Consider the following 19172-nt stretch of genomic DNA (forward strand, 5'->3'; position numbering starts at 1 on the left):
GTATCTGTAACACTATATTCTGCATTCTGTTTTCTATTTACTACCTCGATGTACTTACGTATGGCACGATCTGACTGGATGGCACGCAAAACAAAGGCTTTTCACTGCATCTCAGTACATATGACAATAATAAACACAAATCAATACCAATACCAACCAGAATGATCATATTAATCATCCTATCAAATTGTATAATCTCACACTTGCATTTATTAAAGTGTGATATATTTGCTAATTACATACCCATTCTACGAGTTCAGTTGTACTTTTTGTCTACAGCAACTGTATCTTCCCAATTTGGTACCATCATTGTACGATGATAGTCAGACTAAACTCCTGGCAGATTTCTGCTGGCTGACTTTTTTGGCACAACATTTTCAATTGTAATTATATTAAATATTCCACTTCTTCCACCAGCTTCTCAGGGGCATTGTTTGTCTGAAGTAGAAGTGTGCTTTAAAAATGTTTCCAGAAATCCAAAGTATTAAACCTGGAACAGTTGTCATGACATTGTAGAAAATGGAAGCACCAGGCAGGGGATAAGTTGAATTTTGGTAAAGTTCCTGTCTATATCAATCATTAAGAACAGGAAAATATCAGAGAACTGGAAAGTGACCCAGTTGAAACCAGCCCAGACTGTGACCTTTAGACGAACTAGTTGTGCCAATTCAATATATCTGAGGCCTCCTCTCTTTTTCTCTCTCTTGAACTTCTGGGCATTTTCTGCATTTATTATACAATGTATGAAAATTTATAATATAGCTTCCTTGGTGGTCCACGGGTAAACTACAACTCCTCAACAGTCAGGAGACATTCATGCTGAATCTCTGGGCCAGTAGATTAGCTGGTCTTACCTGGCACACCAGCAGAGCAAGTGTCTTAATAAAGCAGGAAAGAAAACACTGGTACAAGCAATCCTTCTGATCTCTGTCCAGTGGCTATTAGAAATCACGCTTGTGGTATTGAGTTGGGCTTGGACGAGCTAAGTTGTACCGTCTCATGGCTGAGACTCAGGGCCCGCAAACGAAAAACTTTACTTGATTAAAGACAGAGAGAATCCAAGATTATTTCAGAGTGAGTCACTACTCTCAGAAGAGGAAAAACAAGAATTGAGCAGAATGCAGCAGCAAATGCCTCAGCCTCAGAACATTGATGGTTAATATGCCAACACAGATCTCCAAGGAATAATCCATGACTCAAAAACATATTGCATTGTGACCATAAAAGCATCACTAAAGAAAGACAACATGGGGAATATTACGTATCCCAATATTATTGCTTTCATAACATACCTGGTAAGGTCCCTCACAGGAGAGTTAACGTTAAGCTTCATTTTGAATGTATCTAGTCAATCTATTGGACCTCCTGGGAATTTATAAGTGTAGCCTTGACTTTTGCCAATGTTATGACAAATGAGATGCTTCTTGTTCCCTCGTATCATTAAAAGAAAGCAGCACCTGGGGAAAGGAGCTTTATGTGTCTGTCTAACGTCCATGTGCAGAATTCCCTCATGTTTGAACTCTGTGTAAGGTTTAGGAGATAATTGCAGTCTGCTAACTGAAGGTAGTGTGATTGGTTGCTGGACTAAACATGGAGGCTTAGAGAAGATGGTTGCTCTTGGAAACTGAGAAGAGAATATGCACATATAACGTTTGTGGGATATATACACATGGTGGGCTTAAAATTTCCAGTTTGCCTTTACATTTTCAGAACATAGAACTACATAATTTCATGCCAGAAGCTTGATTAATGGAGTTCCTCGAGGATCATTTGTTTGTTATTCCTTGGTCCTAATCAACAAAATGACCTTCAAATAATGTAAATTGGCTATCTTCAAACAATTATATTCCCAACCATTTATATCTTGCATTTATAAAGGATAGTGTAACAAAGGATCTAGAAAGTCTTAGCACTTTAATGATTGCCAAATGATCTTTTATGCTGAACACCATGTTCTGCTTATATATGGCAAACATTTGGAACACAAATGCACATGCAAATGTAAATAATTTTGTGGAACCCCAAGCAACTTACTGCAAGATGTTTAAGATAATTGACAGAAGAGCCAGAAGGAAAATGAGGGGTTTGTTTTTAACATACAGAATTGCTACAGTCTGGAATGCACCACCTGCATGCACAGCGGAAGCTGTTTTGATAACAACTTAAAAGGGGAAATTGAATAAGTGTTTGAAAAAAAATAAATAAATGCATTTCTGTGGGGGAGAAAAACTGGAACATGAGACTTATTCTTTCAAAATACAGGCAGGACTATGACAGAACAAATGGCCTCCTACTATGCTGTATAGTTCTCTGATTCTCTGAATATATCCCTGCAATATTCTTATACACTCAGTTAATGTTAGTGTGGTATCCTCAGCATTTCCCTCCCAAATAAACCATGTTTGTCTTCTGTTTTTACTTTGCATTCTCCATTCCCTTTGATAATCTGTGTCACAGTTCTTGTTTCAATCTTTCATCATGTTAAAAATAACTTGGCCTTGGAAGCAGAACACAAGAATACATCAAATGACAATAAAAGTAGAAATAAGAACTCCATCAGCAAACTTGGTCTCAACTTTGCCAAGAACACAAATGATACAACTTGGTGGCAGTGGTAGAAACTAAGGAAAAGCTATATGGGAGTGTTCAGTAGGAGAAATGGAATATATTAACCTGTAAGTCTGAATTGTGTGAAGACAGATAGCAAAATTCAATTCCAAAATGGAAAACCTTATTATATAATAAATCAGATGAATAAAATGGCTCTATTCCAGATCATGGGTTATCTATTAATATTGCATAAAATTAATTCAAGAGAACTGCTAGCTAGAAGTGACAGGTCCACATAATAGGAATATTATTTGAAACACACTAACCTAACCCTGATTTATAGTATGTCCATTGAAAGTCCAAGCATCAGTTAGTTTGTACATTGTCCACATGAATGGTTCTGCTCAGATAGTGCTTGTGCCCTAAAGAACTGCCTATCCCATGACCTTGTGTTCCAACTCCACAGTGACTACTCTCCAGGAGATCAGTACCTAGACTACCAGTAAGTACATAAAACAATGGGACCAAGCTACAGAAGGCAGTAAAATCTTTGATTTTGATGAATTTATGATCCATTGCTGGCTGCAGTGAACTCCAGACTTCACTGCTGTTGTCAGAAACGTTCAGTCATGGTACAGCTTTCTGCTCCACTCCCAAAGCAGCCTGTTATACTTTACTTAGTCAAACCTCAATGGTTCATTACGTAATATATAAATCACTTTCCTTCGCACAACAAAATCCAATTTTATCTCTAAACATTTGGTGAGAAGAGGGGAAACTAATAAGATCACACATGGGGTTAGGTTGGAATGTCATCTTGCTCCATTGATGCAATCTGACAAAAATTACACTACACAGGAGGCAAATCTTTGCAAAAGGCATATGAAGGAAAATAATTTAGGAATGGTAGCTGACCCTCTCATTTAAACCTTCCCCACATTATAACAGGGCAATTAATAATACAAATAGAATGATGCTGTGTTTGGCTCAAAGCATTGATTATTATTCCAAGGTAGTGTCACTGGTGTGCGGACCCAAGCAGGCCTGTGCTTCAAAGAGGTAACGAGGAAAATAAATAGACTCGTTCATTATCTTGAAGCCCCGCGTTATGAAAGTAAGTTGATGGAGCTGAAGCTGTTATTGTATTGGTATTGGTTTATTATTGTCAGTTGTACGGAGGTACAGTGAAAAACTTGTCTTGCATACCGATCGTATCTACATTTTTTAAAACTGAGACATGATACAAACACTTAAAATAGTGAATAATCTTGACAAACTTGAAGTTGAACCCGACAAAGATCTCCAAATCTGGAGAGTAAACGGGGCGCTCCAAGGAAATGGATCTTCAGGACACGTCTGAACTCTGGCTAAACTGTTACCGCGTTCAGTAAAACTAGACTCAGCAAACTTATATATCGTTCCCGCAAGAAAAATGCGGGAATAAAATCCTGGTTTCGGCGTTAAGCGATGAGTCGGGAGATAAAACCACATTGAAGAGATTTATTGGTGAATTCAAGGTAAACGAAGACAAGGCATGACTGGGTGTACCTGTTACCCATCATGTGGGAGAAAGTTCTGGGAAAACGAAACAATGGGCTCTTTAGAACAGCCTTTGACCCACCTCAGATGCAGCGTCAATGTATAAGGACCTAAATTATCAAAGTCAGATATCACTTCTCAATGATAAACCTGACCCGTCAGTAGGTCTCCCGACCTTGCAACCAGGAGGTTAATCTTGTCCCATCAATATCCTTTGATTTTCAATTAAACAGTTTTCAAAATTCGTTGAGTCCCTTAAATAATCATGTAGACGTTATAATCCGGGGTTTATACCCAGGGGAAACACCATCAGATATCTGTTCGTCTGCGGCTCCATATTCCCCAATGATTTTGTTCGGCGCGGTATTACAACAATTTGGCTACTTATTTTAATCACAGAATTGCTTGTTCTCTATAGAACAATACAGTTTTTGGATCCAAGTATTCCACAACCAAATCTACACATCTGTACAGATACATTCGTGTGAATTGCGAACTTTTAATTGTTTAAGATTCCGCTGCACATACGTTCAATGTCTATCCGTATCCTTCGACAGAATGTGTGTATTCACTGTTGGAATCAAGGTTACAGCTCCAGAAACATTGTGACTCTGTGGAAATGCAAATCTCTGATTTTACATCTTCCTCCCGCACGACTTTACGTGTGGAGTTTGGAATCGGCGGAAGACTTTAATAAAAGCGCAAGAGAGGGCGGTTTGGAACTGGTTAAGAATCAAAGCGGAAACCTTAAAATAAAAGTACACCAAAAAATAGAATTTATACGAAGTTTTGATAATGAGGTATGAAATAACCGACACCAAATATGGGCCAAGGAATGAAGAAGCGAAATGTTGCTAACGTTAAACGCAGAGTTAACAGCCCCGGTCGTTGCTGTTGCAATAGTTTTAGCAGAAACAAAACGCGCTGTTTCGTCGCAATTGGCGAAATTCTGTGCGCTGTGCAATACAACCTTCCCACTGAATTAATGCATTGGCTCCTATCGAATGTCCAAAAGCCTGTTACAAGACATGGCTACCTAACATCGGTGAGACAATTCAGGCATGCAAAATTCCTGTCATAACTTGTGCATAACGATAAATGAAGTGTTGCAACTAATTTTGCAGTAAATTTGCAATTATTTAAAACCTAGATTTCAACTCTTCCGACTTTTGATTGCTATAAACAAGATTGTGATCATGGAACAGTACTCGTTCACCTTTCCCAATTTTAAACAGCAATGTTAATTACAGTCGCAGCCTGCGAACATTCGTTATGCTTTTTTTTCCTCGAATAGCTGATAAAGATCGGTGAAGTTATTTCGGAGACCTGCGTCTATTCGAGTTCGCTCTGAGTTGGAAATGGGATTTTAACCCTGCGAATGTTCAATCCGCGCCATTTAAGGATAATCCATCTGAAGTTTAAAGATTTAGAGTGCTCCTTTAGAGGAACTCGTCTTAAAATAAAATCAAAACCACTTAAAATGGCGAGTTTCCTCCAGGTAAACAGTGCATTTGGAAATATCCCTATGGCGAGGCGGATAACAAAATGTACGGAATGTAATTCCTGAATATTCGGGGATAGTTTAATTTAATTCAACAAAACAAAGGACAATGTCCCAAAATTCAGAGCAAAACGTGCTCCATTGCAGGAATAGCTTTAAAACGAATGTCTTTAGTTTGTGAAATTCCCTGGTTCTTCTGTTCAGAGTACATTTATTCCACGTTTGTCTTTTCAGATGTAGCTGCCGACTTCTATTATCTGTGAAATCCTCGCTTTGAGCTGATCTTCGCTGTACTGTGGGCGCGGAGACAACACCTGTGCGTTAACGCTGCAGTGTTTGGTAATTGGTTTATTAATTGTCACATGCACCAAGATACAGTGAAAAGTTTTTGTCTATGTGCCATCCAGACAGATCGTTCCATACGTAAGTACACCGAGGTTACGCAAAAGGAGAACAACACAATGCAGAATATAGTGTTCCGGTTACAGAGAAAGTGCAAGGCAAGTAGACATATAAGGTGAAAGGGCCACAACGAGGTAGATTGGAAGATCAGGAGTTCAGGATTTGGGATAATGCCCTACCTCACGATCACTTGGTTTGATAGCACTTAGATTTAATTCCCAAATGTGCGCGGTATTAAATTCAATGGGAATTTATAAGACGCTGTTGTGTTGGTACAAGTCCCTTCCCGGAAAGCGTCTGCACGTTTATAAGAAAATAACAAAATCAATTGCATTCAACATGCAGTAAACCGAGCCTTTTTGGTGATGGAATCAAAACACAAGAGGGACGTTGATTCCAAATAAATGCGTGTAATTTATAACAGGAAGGCTTCTCTTGATAGCCGTGTGAGTGGGCTGTCTTCGCGTTTGTTCTTCTCACCGTCTTCATCTCCGCGCCGACAATGTGCAAGGTGTGGGATTAATCGGGAATGTGCTCCCGGGGTCACGCCCGAGTCTGCGCCCGAAATAAGGGGGAAAAAACCGCCGCCGCTCCATCGCTCTGTACAAAAAATTAAATTGCCTTCGTCCACCTAAAGCAAACTGGCTCAGTGCAAATAAATAACCAAGTAACTCCTCGCCCCCAATTAACACAGACTTTCAATTGTCTCGTCTGTTTATAAATCAGCGTCGGATTCCTGATCTAATTGAAATTGTGTGTGTGTGTGTGTGTGTGTGTGTGTGCGCGCTTTTAAAGAGTCCTTTTCGTTCATAAACTCAGCCGGCGGTCAACTTGAACTGCGGTTAAGGGCCGATTCACGCCCATTTGACGCATAATTCGATAAGACTGAAAATCGCGCGTGTTCCTTTCTCCCGGAATTGCCACAAACACGTCCCATCCATGGAATCATATCGGTTATAATCCTTTACCGGAGTCAACGACCGAATCAAATGCAATATTCGGGTTTCTTTGTAACACCCAACAAGTACACTTCACGCATAAATCGGTTGTCATGATTTGATGCACGCTTATATTTTCGGGGTTAAATCCACAGGACAACAGTTGGGTGGACCCGATGATATTTCAGCACACGGCTTCGGGCCGAGTTGAGCGAGTTACCTGTCCTCGATCCAGCTATAAACTCGCCGACACTGATATCCACCGAGCGACCAGCTCCCCAAACCCTCCCCCACTTTAATGGTAAATTCACCGACAACACGAGCAAAAAAAAAGCTTAAAGTGGCAAGGAGATTATTTCCGATTCCCGAAATATGCACAAATGTCAAAATTTAAATTTATGCTAAAGTTTATTTAAGAGGATCCCGATTTAAAATTTCGCGAATCCAACTATATCGGATTGGATATAGTTATATATATAGTTATATCCAATATATATAGTTATATCCAATCCCCCAGACCTAATAGCATGGGAAAGAAATATAGAATGAATATATAAAACGGATTAATAGCGGATCTGCAATTCTCCGCCGCTGGTGGTCCCTGCTACGGTTTCTGAGGTTTAGTATGTAACGAAATAAAAATATAAACCTCAAACTTAAGGTGGTGGAGACTACAGAGAATCCATCGGCTAACACTTGACAATGTCGGTGGATTATCTCCAAACGCTGATAGATTTGAAATCGGTTATCAAACACACATAGAATGGTTTAGGCTGGGCATTGTAAACTACCTTGGGAAAGTCCTTCAGAATAACAGGATAAATTATATTGTTCATTTATCATATTATTTTGGCGATAATGATCGAAAAGTTATTTTTTCGATCCGAAACCGGATGGTTAAAATAAATAAAATCACGTTATTGTAGTTTAAAATATCCCCGCGAGCAACTGAGATATTACTAATGGGCAAAACAAGGCGGCCTCAACCTCATTTAGAAATGAGAGTTCGAAAATTAACACGGGTAAACAAAACGTAACGCAGATCCGGAGTTTGGAATTCTGTTCCCAAATAACCCCCAAGATTTATCAATCACTCTGTAACGCGTGAAACTGCGCTGTTCAAATATTCCTACTCGGGTTGTAATTTCAAGGTTCTATGATGAAACCTTATGGAATTAAACTAAACGTGTTTGCTGTGTTTTGACATTTCTACTTTTTCGAATCTTCCTGTGCAACGAACCTTCCAGTAAATAGAACTTCGAATAGACAACACACGTCTGTTTAATGGCTGTATTTTGTTTCACTGATACCTTTATCAAGTCTGCATTTTTGGGAGGAATAACGGCAGCTTTTGGCAGTCCAACACATTAGGAAATGCCGCAGAGATTATACTGCGGCTCGTTTTTGAGAAGCAAAGCAACTCGGGCGATGACCTTCAAATTTGCTCAAAGCAATAGAATTAGATTCTTTGCGGCTGCCGTTCTTCCGGTATAAATTGGTCTCGCAAAGTTTGGGGGTTGTGATATCGCCCTCTATACTCCCCCCTCCCCCACCCCACCTTTAGTTCCGAACAAATTATTTGATAACCAGGTCCCTTTTTAATTAAAAGGCCTTATCGGGGATGTCAAAAGGGGGGAATTGATTGGAATGTGCTGAAAAATCGCTGATCTTCCCCCGATTTCTGAGACTTTCGTTATTCGGAAGAGGACCGCAGCTGTGCCCTCTGTTAAGGGAGATGTCGCGTTTCAACACCGCCCGGGACAAACTTGGCAGAAGGTAATCTTCGCACCAAGGTAACGTCTTTCCCACGACCGGCATTCCGGCCAGACAGTGAACCTTGAGATGCCTTACACCAAAACTACTCTGCAGTATGTGCGTCTGTAGCAGGCCACTCGGCCCACCTGATTCGGGCTGTGCGGAAACCTCCTACCCTTGGTGATCCTGCACACAGCAGCGACGTCAACAAGTGCAAAGGAACAATTTAGAACGGGCGCCGCTAGTCACAACAGTCCTGCTCTCAAACGAAATGTTTCTTTTTTAAGAAGACGTAAGCATTTCCCCATTGGCCAAGCCAAACGGATGCAGAATAAATAAAAACAGAAAATGCTGGAAACATTTAGCAGGTTAGGCAGCACCTGTGAGTGTTTCCAATATTTTCTGGTTTTATTTCAGAATACCGGTATCTGGAGTTTTTTAATGTTCAGATGCAACCGACTCACTCCCAGTTACTGACACTTTACTCTGTGGTAACAGCGTTCCTTGATAAAACACTCTGCTTCCCCCGTTCATTCCATGCCTTCGTTGTTAAAAGTCAGATTCCAGTGAAATTCCTTTTTATTTCAGCAAGTCTGAGGGGAGTTAAGGACAGCATTCCCATTTTTAAGTGTGTGTGTGTGGAATAAATCGACCGCCCGAGTTATTTAAAAATGAGGATTTTCAAAGAAAAGTGAATTATGAATTTACAAGAGACACCAGGTAAAAAAAATCATCAAACCATTAGCTAGAGATCCGCTATGGTAACTGTTAATGCAACACATGTTACCAGCTCCCTAGTTGTAGAATAGGACCGATGAGTTTAAAAATAACTCGGTCTCCTTCCTTCCCGCAGTACAACATTCACAACAATGATGTAACTCTCATCTATTCAATAAACTCTTTAGTGGCGCACCAGCCGTCACCGGTGTCCTCTCTGTACAAACACCGAGTGGATCCCTCCCGTTAAAACTAATGGCTTGGGGTTATCGCCGTTTTAAGATCTTGCACACTTTCCCTTTTACTTGGCTACAGATTCCAATTACTTGGGTTCATGTCACGCACTGACCTTTAAGTTGCCCTTCAAAAGCAAGATTATATGACTCATTAAAAATGAGCTACAACTCATTGGCAGTAATGTTCGAGGTTTGTGTGTATTATAAATAACGAAGGGATTATTATCTCGGTAGAACCTCGGTATAGTCAGTTAATATTTCCTACAAAGAAACAAGTTTATTTTCCCTCCAGGCATTACATCAGGAATTAGTCTTTCTTCCACCTGTCAGTTTTTACGCTGGAAATCAAGATTATACGAGTATATTACCAAAAAAAACAAAAAAATCACTTCATTTGAACAAAATTGGCAGCGCGGGAACGAGAAAAGAAAAATCATCTGCAATGCATTTTATATTTTCTTCACTATCCTCGTGATGGTTCATTTTGTACAGGACATTGCCACATCTCGAAAGGGGGCCTTTATAAACCTAGTCAGTGTTTTTCGCTATTTAGAGCAAACGCCTCCACATTCAAGTGGATATCTGCATGAAGTTTACAATAAGACTTCTGTCAAATTTTCATTTCGCCCTCAAATAACCTGCACTAGCTCCAAGATTCCTCTGACAATTAGAGCACCACTTAAACAGTAAATAACCATGTTAGAAATCTGGAAACAAAAGCAGAATATGTTGGAAGCACTCAGCAGATCAGACAACATCTGAGTGACTCCAGTATTTTCTGCTTTAATTTAGTCCATTAAACGAGAACTGATGCCGGGTTGTGAAATTCGGGCCAGGAAGTATTCTGGAATAAATCAGTGCGCACTCACAGTCAGATACCAGCTGAGAAACATTATTATTCTTTAAATAAAAAGTGTCCAGATTTTGTTTAAGAACTTTGCCCGACTTCTGCTTCACAAGAGTCGCGGAGCGTCTCCTGACACCGACCTGGGAAATCGTTGCGCCCTCTCGGGGAATCCTCGCCCGGATTTGCACTCTTACCAAAGCACAAACTTTGCTTTTTGATCCCTCACCTCTCCTCAACACTAACCCAAAACTTGGCTCCTTTGCGATTCATCCCGAAATGACCGCTAACTCATTGCAAGCCCGCAGCTGCGACGTCGCAGCACAACCCGTCGCTGTCCGGCTGAATAAACGGGGTCTTGTTACTGGTTTCAGGTCAGTTTTGCCGCATTGGCGAAGGACGGTGAAGATAAACCCGATTTTCACAAGTGAAATCGCCCTTAACAGCGCAGAATACGGACCCCCGATCTGGCTGACGATTGGTGTTAATTTGTTGCACGACTAATAAACAAAACTTTCCCTATTTTGTGTGCGCTTTTTTTTTCCTTACCCTGATTCCTGCTCGCGGTCTGCGTGTCAACGCAATGGTTAAGGTAGCCTCCGTTGGTAAACATTCTCGCCTGGCTGGGCGGTGCTTGACTCGGTGCGGGGGCACCGAACGCTCCGTAGCGACAAGCCCCGGCCGTGCCGGTGAACTGGCCAGAGAAGTGCACGGTGAAGGCGCTGAGACAGTGGTCCTCGTGCGGTTCCGTCGTGCTCCAGCTCGGCTCCTGCTTGATGAAGGAAGGGTGGCCGATCGGAGCGCTGTAGGACGCGCCCGGGTGAAAGTCCAACACCGGAGCCCACTGAGGCGCGCCGCTGCCCGGCATCGCGCAGCTACCGTTACCCGGAGTCAGCGTGGAGACCGCGGGGAGCAAAGAGTTCAGGTCTCGCACGTCCGAGCCCATGGTATCCACCGTCTCTTTAAACCAAGACGAATCAATCGTTTATTTATTTCTCTCTGTCTCTAAATGAACCAAATTTCAGTTCCCCCCTCCTCCTCCCCTCCCCTCCAACAATCCCAGCACCGGCTGCCCAGTCTCCAGGGTTCCAGACTCCTCAACAATGGAAGGGTTATTGTTTTGAGACAATCAGTGGTGTCGCTGATGGGATGGCGAGGTGTGGGTGTTGGAACACCAGTCACTCTATGACCACATGTGTCGGATCGGATTGGAGACTCCCGGCTTGAAATAGTGGAGGAGGTGGAGTCTGCAACTTCTGACCGGGGATCTCCTCCCTGGTTGAGCGGGAGAACATCCCCCCAACCCTCCCCCCTCCCCTCCCGAGCTGGTTTTGGCGATGAGGAGGCATAAAATCGGGATGGGAAGGAGAGGAGTTGGGGGGGGGGGGGGATGGTGTGGAGGGGGGTGGGGGAGGTGGAATTCAGCCCTAACATTGAATGAGGCTGCCATTCACGCCGGCAAACGACAAGTTGAATTCGATCAAACTTGCCCCACATTTTCTGAAGAGCTTCTTCAATAGCGGGACCCGTGGATCGGACGAGTAAGTGGGATTGTCCATTCGGCCGCAAACTCTGGTTAAACACTTCTCTTCGGGCTGGAAGCGAGATGCATCAAATTGAAATTTGGCAGTTTATAACTCTGGCAAGAAATTACGTTTTCGTATTTGTTGGGCGTTTTAAACCTGTGGATGAACTTCCAAAGAAGATGTTTTTGTTTTTTTTAAAAAAAGAATAAATCCTTTTCGATTTTAGTTCGACAATCACTTACTTCACCATTCCAGTAACATCTCGGTGACGAGCGTGGGTCTTTAAAAAATATTTTTTTTCAATTTATTCTGTGGTCACTGCTCAGTTATGGGGCAATGTATTTAGCTGTACACTGAGTTAATTGTAGATTGAGTTACATAGAGCAACAACAATAAGATGTTGGTCTTTTGCCCTGAATGTGTTAACTATCAAATTATTGCATAATCTTAGTCTGCACACGACGGGGTTATTGACCGGTGTGCTGGCTATTTGGAACGAGGAGATGATGTAAATATAAATGAACCATTAGCTTTACAGAAGAAAAAAAAATTCACCGAACAGGAGAGAGGCATCAGTTCCAAGTGACAGACCTCAATCCATTAAAGAAGCGCGCAGCACATAAACGGCATTTAAACGTTAATGAAGTCTCCCCTCGCAGGCGATTACTTGTTGCCTGGCATGTTTTCCTTTTAATTTTCACACGGTCCAGGGGTCCGACGGTCAGTTAAACAGAGCTCGTTAAATTTGCTGTCTTAAAAAACACAGGTCAGGTTAATGGAGACTGGAGTTAGTACACAGGTGAAATCCACACCAGCGGACAGCTAGTGGCAAGGGTTCAGGGAAACAGGTGCGAGTCGCGCAGTTATGTCATGCATTTCACACGCTTCTATTTTTTTAAAACATACTGTTAATTTGTTAACATTTTATAATCAACTCTGCAGTGTGACATGCTGGACCGAATTTGCTCCCCAGTGCTGGAACACTTACAGTGACACAGAAAGAGTTCTACAGAGTAATTCAGTAAATGAGTTTGCAGTCTGTTGCTGTGTTTACGCACACGCTGAATACACTGAGCTGTAAATTATATTCATTCATATCTTGCCGCCGCTCTAATCGCAGGCATTCATAAAATTCACAGCCACAAAATTTGAAGAGTGAAACGGCGTAATGTTCAACTTTCCCCGTCGGATTGCGTCTTTATGATTTCTTTACAGTAACAACTATGTTAGAAGAATGGTTCATTTTGGATAATATACCCCGGAGCTCCCATACAAACGCTGTGCTAGAACTTCGACACACTTAGGAAGGGCATGTGTGCTGGTGAAGGTACAAAATGGCACCATGGCTTTATTGTTACGGCCCAAAAACAATAATCACATCAAAAGTTCAAAATAGTTTTGTGAAGGTTAGGGAAAAGACCCATTAATCAATAATCACGAGAAAAAGTTACCGAAAGACAACAATCATTTTTTGACCACTCAAAATGCTTCACATAAAGAGCAAGACGAGCATGTCCCATTTTGGGGCATCTTTTTTATCTGATAAACGATTGAGAGGAAGAAAAATGAAGTTGTTTCTGTCCCTATCTGCTGAGATCTGGCACACCTTCTTTAAATCGAGTTGAGCTCTCGGCATAATGTGGGAGATAATTGCGTGTTTTATTGAAATTAATATTATTATTATTATTATTTCGCTTACAGCTAGTTACACCGCACGATCCTTCGATAAATCGCTCTGACTTGTGACTGGGATCGCAGTTGGAAGGAAAACACAAAAGGGTTTGAATGGGAAGGCGGACCGGCCAGGTGTATGATGGATTTTACAACACACAAACTTAACAAAATGTGAACGTGTCGGGGTGTCTGGAAAAGCTTATTATTTCCCGTAGAAAGTTGAATATTTCAAAATTATTTTTAAACATGTCTTAAGCAGTTGATTTTTGTTTTAAATGATTAGTTAAGAAAAAATAAGACGAAGAGAAAATTTAAAAGAGGGTATTAATTTATTCAAAAATCCAAGTTGAATGGTGAAACTTGAACATTGCAGGAAGACTTTAAATCAGTTGAGTTTTTTCTTTGTTTAAAGCGAATGAAAAGGCAGATTAAGAACGAATTTTGCAGGTTGAGAAATGGCGGGGTGATGAAAATTATTTGAATTTGAAAGATTCTTTGGATAGAGAGGGTGTGTAGAAAGCTGAGTTGATATGTTTGGAGGTTCAGAATTAATCCTGTAAAAAAACACTTTGGGAAAGGCAGTGTTGTCGGTACAGCGAGAGTGGCAGTGAGCTGGAACACTGTCCAAAATTACACTCTAGGGACCGAAGGCAAATTTATTTTCGCGTGCATTGGAAATACAGCAACCATTGTAAAGGTAATGTCTGTGGCGCTCAGTGCGGGAAGAGGGATTTGTTTACACCAGTTGATCCCAGGATCAGCAAACTCGCTGCTGCCTCAAACGGTTATCCGGAGAGTCATTTGCAACTTGCATTGTCTTCTCGCCATCTCCTCTCCCCCGCCTCCAACCCCCATCCTTAGTGCAAACTTGACGTTTTATTTCCACTGTCGCTAGTTAAATTCAGAACACTTGACAAAACTGCACATATCACACATCGAAGTTTGCAACTTCGTTCGGCGGGCGTCTTTTCGTTCAATTCTGTTCTGAAGTCATTGGTGAGAACGTTAAGGACTCCCCATCTCTTCCAGTTATATTTCGAGCTCCTCGTTCTATGTAACCCATCAACACTGCAGGCACGGCAGAGATTGTGTATTCCCCTTCTCGTTAGGTGTCCATCTTAGGTGGCATGTTTCAATATTCACTGGAAGAGAACCAGTTCACCGTCCAATTTATTATACAAAACCCCGAGCCCCATTTTTTGTAAGTAATTAAGTTTACTACGAGTGACTTTTTAAAATCTGAAACTTTATCAGAATTAACTATACTTTTGTTTTAACGAAAAGAGCCAGTCCGCGCGGTTATATCATTTTCTACACACTGCCCGTTTCGCGGGGGGACATCTCCTGTTCATTTCTACAAAGTTTGGAACCAAAGGAAACTGACAACCGTGTGTATTTCGGGTACATCGCCGACCCGGGGCTTTTACTTCAGGATGTGTTGGGATGAGTGGAACGTGACGGGGGTCAACGAATGAGCTAGGATTGTCTACCTGGCTGTTTGTGCAGCTCATGGGAGCATCTAAAGGAAACTCTTAATCCCTATCAGGCGAAATTCTTCCTGCTCGCACTGATGTTGGGTGTTGACTGGGGGTTTGAGAGCGAGATTGCGGGGCTGTGTGTTTTCTGCATAGGTCTAATGCTGTGAAATAAAGCCCTTGTCCTGGATGGTGGAACTGTCAAGGAAGATCCCCCGCGCAATGTCTGCCTATCTCAAAGGACAATCGCCTGAATGCTTGGTCCGAATCCAAATCTTGCGCTTGGACGGAAAGTTGCCCGGTCTCGTTTGCGTCGATCCAAGAGCAATATTGCAGCTTTCTAAAGAGCAACACTGGGCCGTTTCGCAACTTGGGCGGAACGTTGGCGCAACGTCGCAGTTGGCTCAAAGTTGGATGCAGCACAACTCGAGTGGAACAGAAAGGATGGGGAGAGTGCAGGAGACAGTTTGAGCTTTTCGCTTCCGCCACCGCCAAGAAACGGCGAGTGTTGGTCGCGGTCACGTTTGGGAATCGGTTGGAATTCCAGATTTTCCAGTTTGAGGGTCCTGGGAATGTGCGGAACGCCTCTTACCAAGTTCTTATGTCCAGAGAATGTGGATGGGACATCCTGCTAGTTAAATACAACCGCAGGAGTTTCATCCCTGAATCCCCCCGCTGCTCTTACACCTGACGTGGCGAAGGGAAGTTGAATGCAAAGTTTGTAACAATGGGGCCAAGTGGCGGGAGACCCTTCCCAGGAACTCCTGACACCTCCTCTCGTTAATCCAAACTTTAATTCCGATTTATAACCCAGCCGGCCAATAAAGGGAAACCACTTGATGCAGGTGAACACTTGCAAAGGAACAGGAAGAGGCCATTCAGCCCTGAAGTCTGTTGGCCAGTCAGTTAAACCCGGGCAGATCAGAATGTTGACTCAATCTCCTCACCACACTCCCCTGATTCGTCAACACCCCTGCTGACAAAAGTAGTCCAAGTGCACCTTGCACCTGGGTTGAAAGGTGTATTGGAAACAGGGATCAAATCAGAAAATACTCAGTCGGTCAGGGAACATCAGTGGAGACAAGGAAGGAGTTAATATAAAAGGTCATGAACCTGGAAAGTCAACTCTGCACAACTGCTGCCTGACCTGCCTGTGTGTTTCCAATTCCTTCCATTTTTAATTTCAGATTTCCAGCATCTGCCGTATTTTGCTTGACATTAAATCAGCTCTGTGCGGCTGGTGTTGAGGGAGCCATCTCTCTGGACTAACTGCTGGCGGAGGAGGCTTGAGACTGGATGCATGGGGTATGGCAGACGGTAACCCCCCGGACTTGCTGGTGTCAGTCTCAATCCAACAGATGGCAAACTGCTCATCTGATGTTGAGAGAGGGACCACCTTGATGCAGATAGTGGACCTCAGTTTCGCAGGGACGGTCTCAGGGAAAATTCCATGAAAGTCCAGTTGCTGCCTTGACACTGCAAGTAACATTGCTTGCTTTGAAAGTAAATATATATGCTGATTTTCACAACTTCAGGGCTTTCCGAACTGCGTTACAGCAAATGAAGTATGTTTGATGTGTATCGATCACATGCTGCCTGACCCACTGAGTGTTTCCAGCACTCTCTGTTTTCATTTATTCTGCATCTGTTCAAATAATTGACCAATGAAATAAGACAAATAATTGACCCTCCATCTTCTTAAAAAAAACATTTTATCTGAGATCAGGGCTATTTTGTCTGGCTGTGTGTATTCTAAGTTGGTCTTTTGCACTTATGCTTGGTCATATTGCCGATGTGTGTTGGAGCACTGAGGCTGGGAGGAGATTTTGGTACAGCCCAAACCAAATGGGCCGATTGGCCCACTATTGGACATGGTAGGAAATATAACTGTCAATTTGTTACAGAGTATGGTCATCCAATGCAAAATAATAATGCTCAGATAATGAGGTTTCAGGAGTAATGTAGCAGAGAGGTAACTCTTTAATGTTTAAGAGTTTCATTCATTGGAAAGACAAAGTCTTCGATAGTGATAGGCTTCGATAGTGTACTCTTGCAGTAATTGCTTGCATTGTCTCCCCATTGCTGTTCTCAGCCCAGGAAAACACCTACATCTGTATGCGAGCACTTAAGTAAAAGATGGAATTTTGAAAATTGCCATTGCAAATTGTTCATTTACAATTGTTACAGTTGTATTGACAGTATAGGTAGGAAGTTCCTTGCAAACTTACAAACGTTCATCAAATTCCCATTGGTTTACTGCTGTATGTTTGCATTGAACAAATCATATAAAATTACGGTTTATTTGTACACCTTTAACCCAACCTGATATTCCTTTGTATTCTGTGGTCCTGTTAAAGGCAGATAAAGAAATTGCAAGACAACTGAGATAACAACTTGGACTATTTATGATAAACTCTAACCTAAAAATTAATTGATCTCGTATCAAAGGTATAATGCAAAGAAGGTTTAAATTCAATAATTTGGTTTCCTCATGGTCTCACTTAACTATTACTACAAACCCTTTCATTTGCTGTAACTCCCTTTATTCATTTCTGGAATCAATAAAGCAGGGAATGTATGGTAAGAGATGAAGGTAGTATAAACCCAGTAATAAGCTAAAGATATAAAACTCTGAGGCCTAATAAGGGAGCCAGAGACAACCAAAAGTTAAAAGGTGGCCTGATGGATTGTAGTTTACCATAAAAGAAAAAAATCTCTGTATTAATACATCATTCTGTAATCTTTGCTCACTTACAATGAGTTTGAACAGGTCTGTGCTAGCTTCCTATGCCATCATTTCCACACTAATACCACATGTTGCCACATCATACTACTGTTGCCTCAGGTCTGGTCTGGTTGAAACCTTTCCTGCTGGTGGATTCTTTCCAGAGAAAGCTGCTTATGGAGATATTCAGTGAAATAAGACTGAGTTTCGCTGAGATAAGTGCAATAAATCAAATTTGAGGTCAAGAGAGATAGGGAGCATCAGCAAGTTGCACAGTGCCACATTCAAAGCCAAGAGATGATAGAATAATATTCCACAAATCACCACTCTGTCCAGACACCTTTGTTTAAAAGGTTCTTTATAGCCATGGAGTCTTTTCCACATAAGTATCAAAACAGTGAACAAATATGAAAATCTCAGCAGTGCTCATTAAAGAAGATAAGAAAGACTTGCATTTGCATAGTGCCTTCAACAATATTAGGAAGTCATAAAAGACTGTACAACTAAATTTTTGAAACTATATGGTTGTGGCAACAATTCATGCACAGGAATTCACACACTAGGAAGTGTGGCAACAATTCATGTACAGGAATTCACACACTAGGAAGTGTGGCAACAATTCATGTACAGGAATTCACACACTAGGAAGTGTGGCAACAATTCATGTACAGGAATTCACACACTAGGAAGTGTGGCAACCAATTCATGTACAGGAATTCACACACTAGGAAGTGTGGCAACAATTCATGTACAGGAATTCACACACTAGGAAGTGTGGCAACCAATTCATGTACAGCAAGATTCAACATAATGATTATGATCTCATAAAGATGAATACAAACAGTCCCAGAACCGATACATTAAAATATTTTTCTTTCAACAAATGCTGAATCACCTGCGGTGGGTTTCCAATCTTTTGTTTTTATTTGACATGAAAGTGATGTGGTCAAAATTCTACATTAAAAATTGTAAGTTAAATCACCTTACCTTTGTGCTATTCAGTCTGGTAAACTGAATTTCAAGTATTTGCCAGCTGATCCCAGTACAGTTCACTATTTATGGTAGGTTGTACTGCTTTATGTGTCAGAGAGAGTCACAGCTACTATTCACTGTGTCCTAATTGGGCACTAACTGGAAATGACTATTCAAACTTCTTGTATGCTCTACAAACTAAGGGAGAGTAGATAAGACGATCCTTCTGCTTCTGCAGGAAGGTAGTTTAAAAGTACAGCTATTTTATTAACAATTTAATCGTGATTTTGTTACACAGGCCTTTTTAACAAACACATT

The 19172-nt window shown here is 41.6% G+C and overlaps 1 protein-coding gene across 4 annotated transcripts in view; it reads right to left on the reverse strand.

Moving 5' to 3' along the window:
- Window positions 1-11684, reverse strand: part of LOC127577660 (Wilms tumor protein homolog) — an 83567-nt gene extending 71883 nt beyond the window's left edge. For 3 of the 4 annotated variants that reach the window (XM_052029033.1, XM_052029036.1, XM_052029035.1), the window contains exon 1: window positions 11032-11684. In XM_052029033.1, the coding sequence (XP_051884993.1) occupies window positions 11032-11428 (397 nt within the window). In that variant the 5' untranslated portion in view covers window positions 11429-11684. The remainder of the gene's footprint in view (window positions 1-11031) is intronic. The other variant, XM_052029034.1, reaches the window with a different exon arrangement.
- Window positions 11685-19172: the final 7488 nt, after the last annotated feature.

The sequence above is a fragment of the Pristis pectinata genome, chromosome 14 (assembly GCF_009764475.1).
Source record: "Pristis pectinata isolate sPriPec2 chromosome 14, sPriPec2.1.pri, whole genome shotgun sequence".
Taxonomy (NCBI): domain Eukaryota; kingdom Metazoa; phylum Chordata; class Chondrichthyes; order Rhinopristiformes; family Pristidae; genus Pristis; species Pristis pectinata.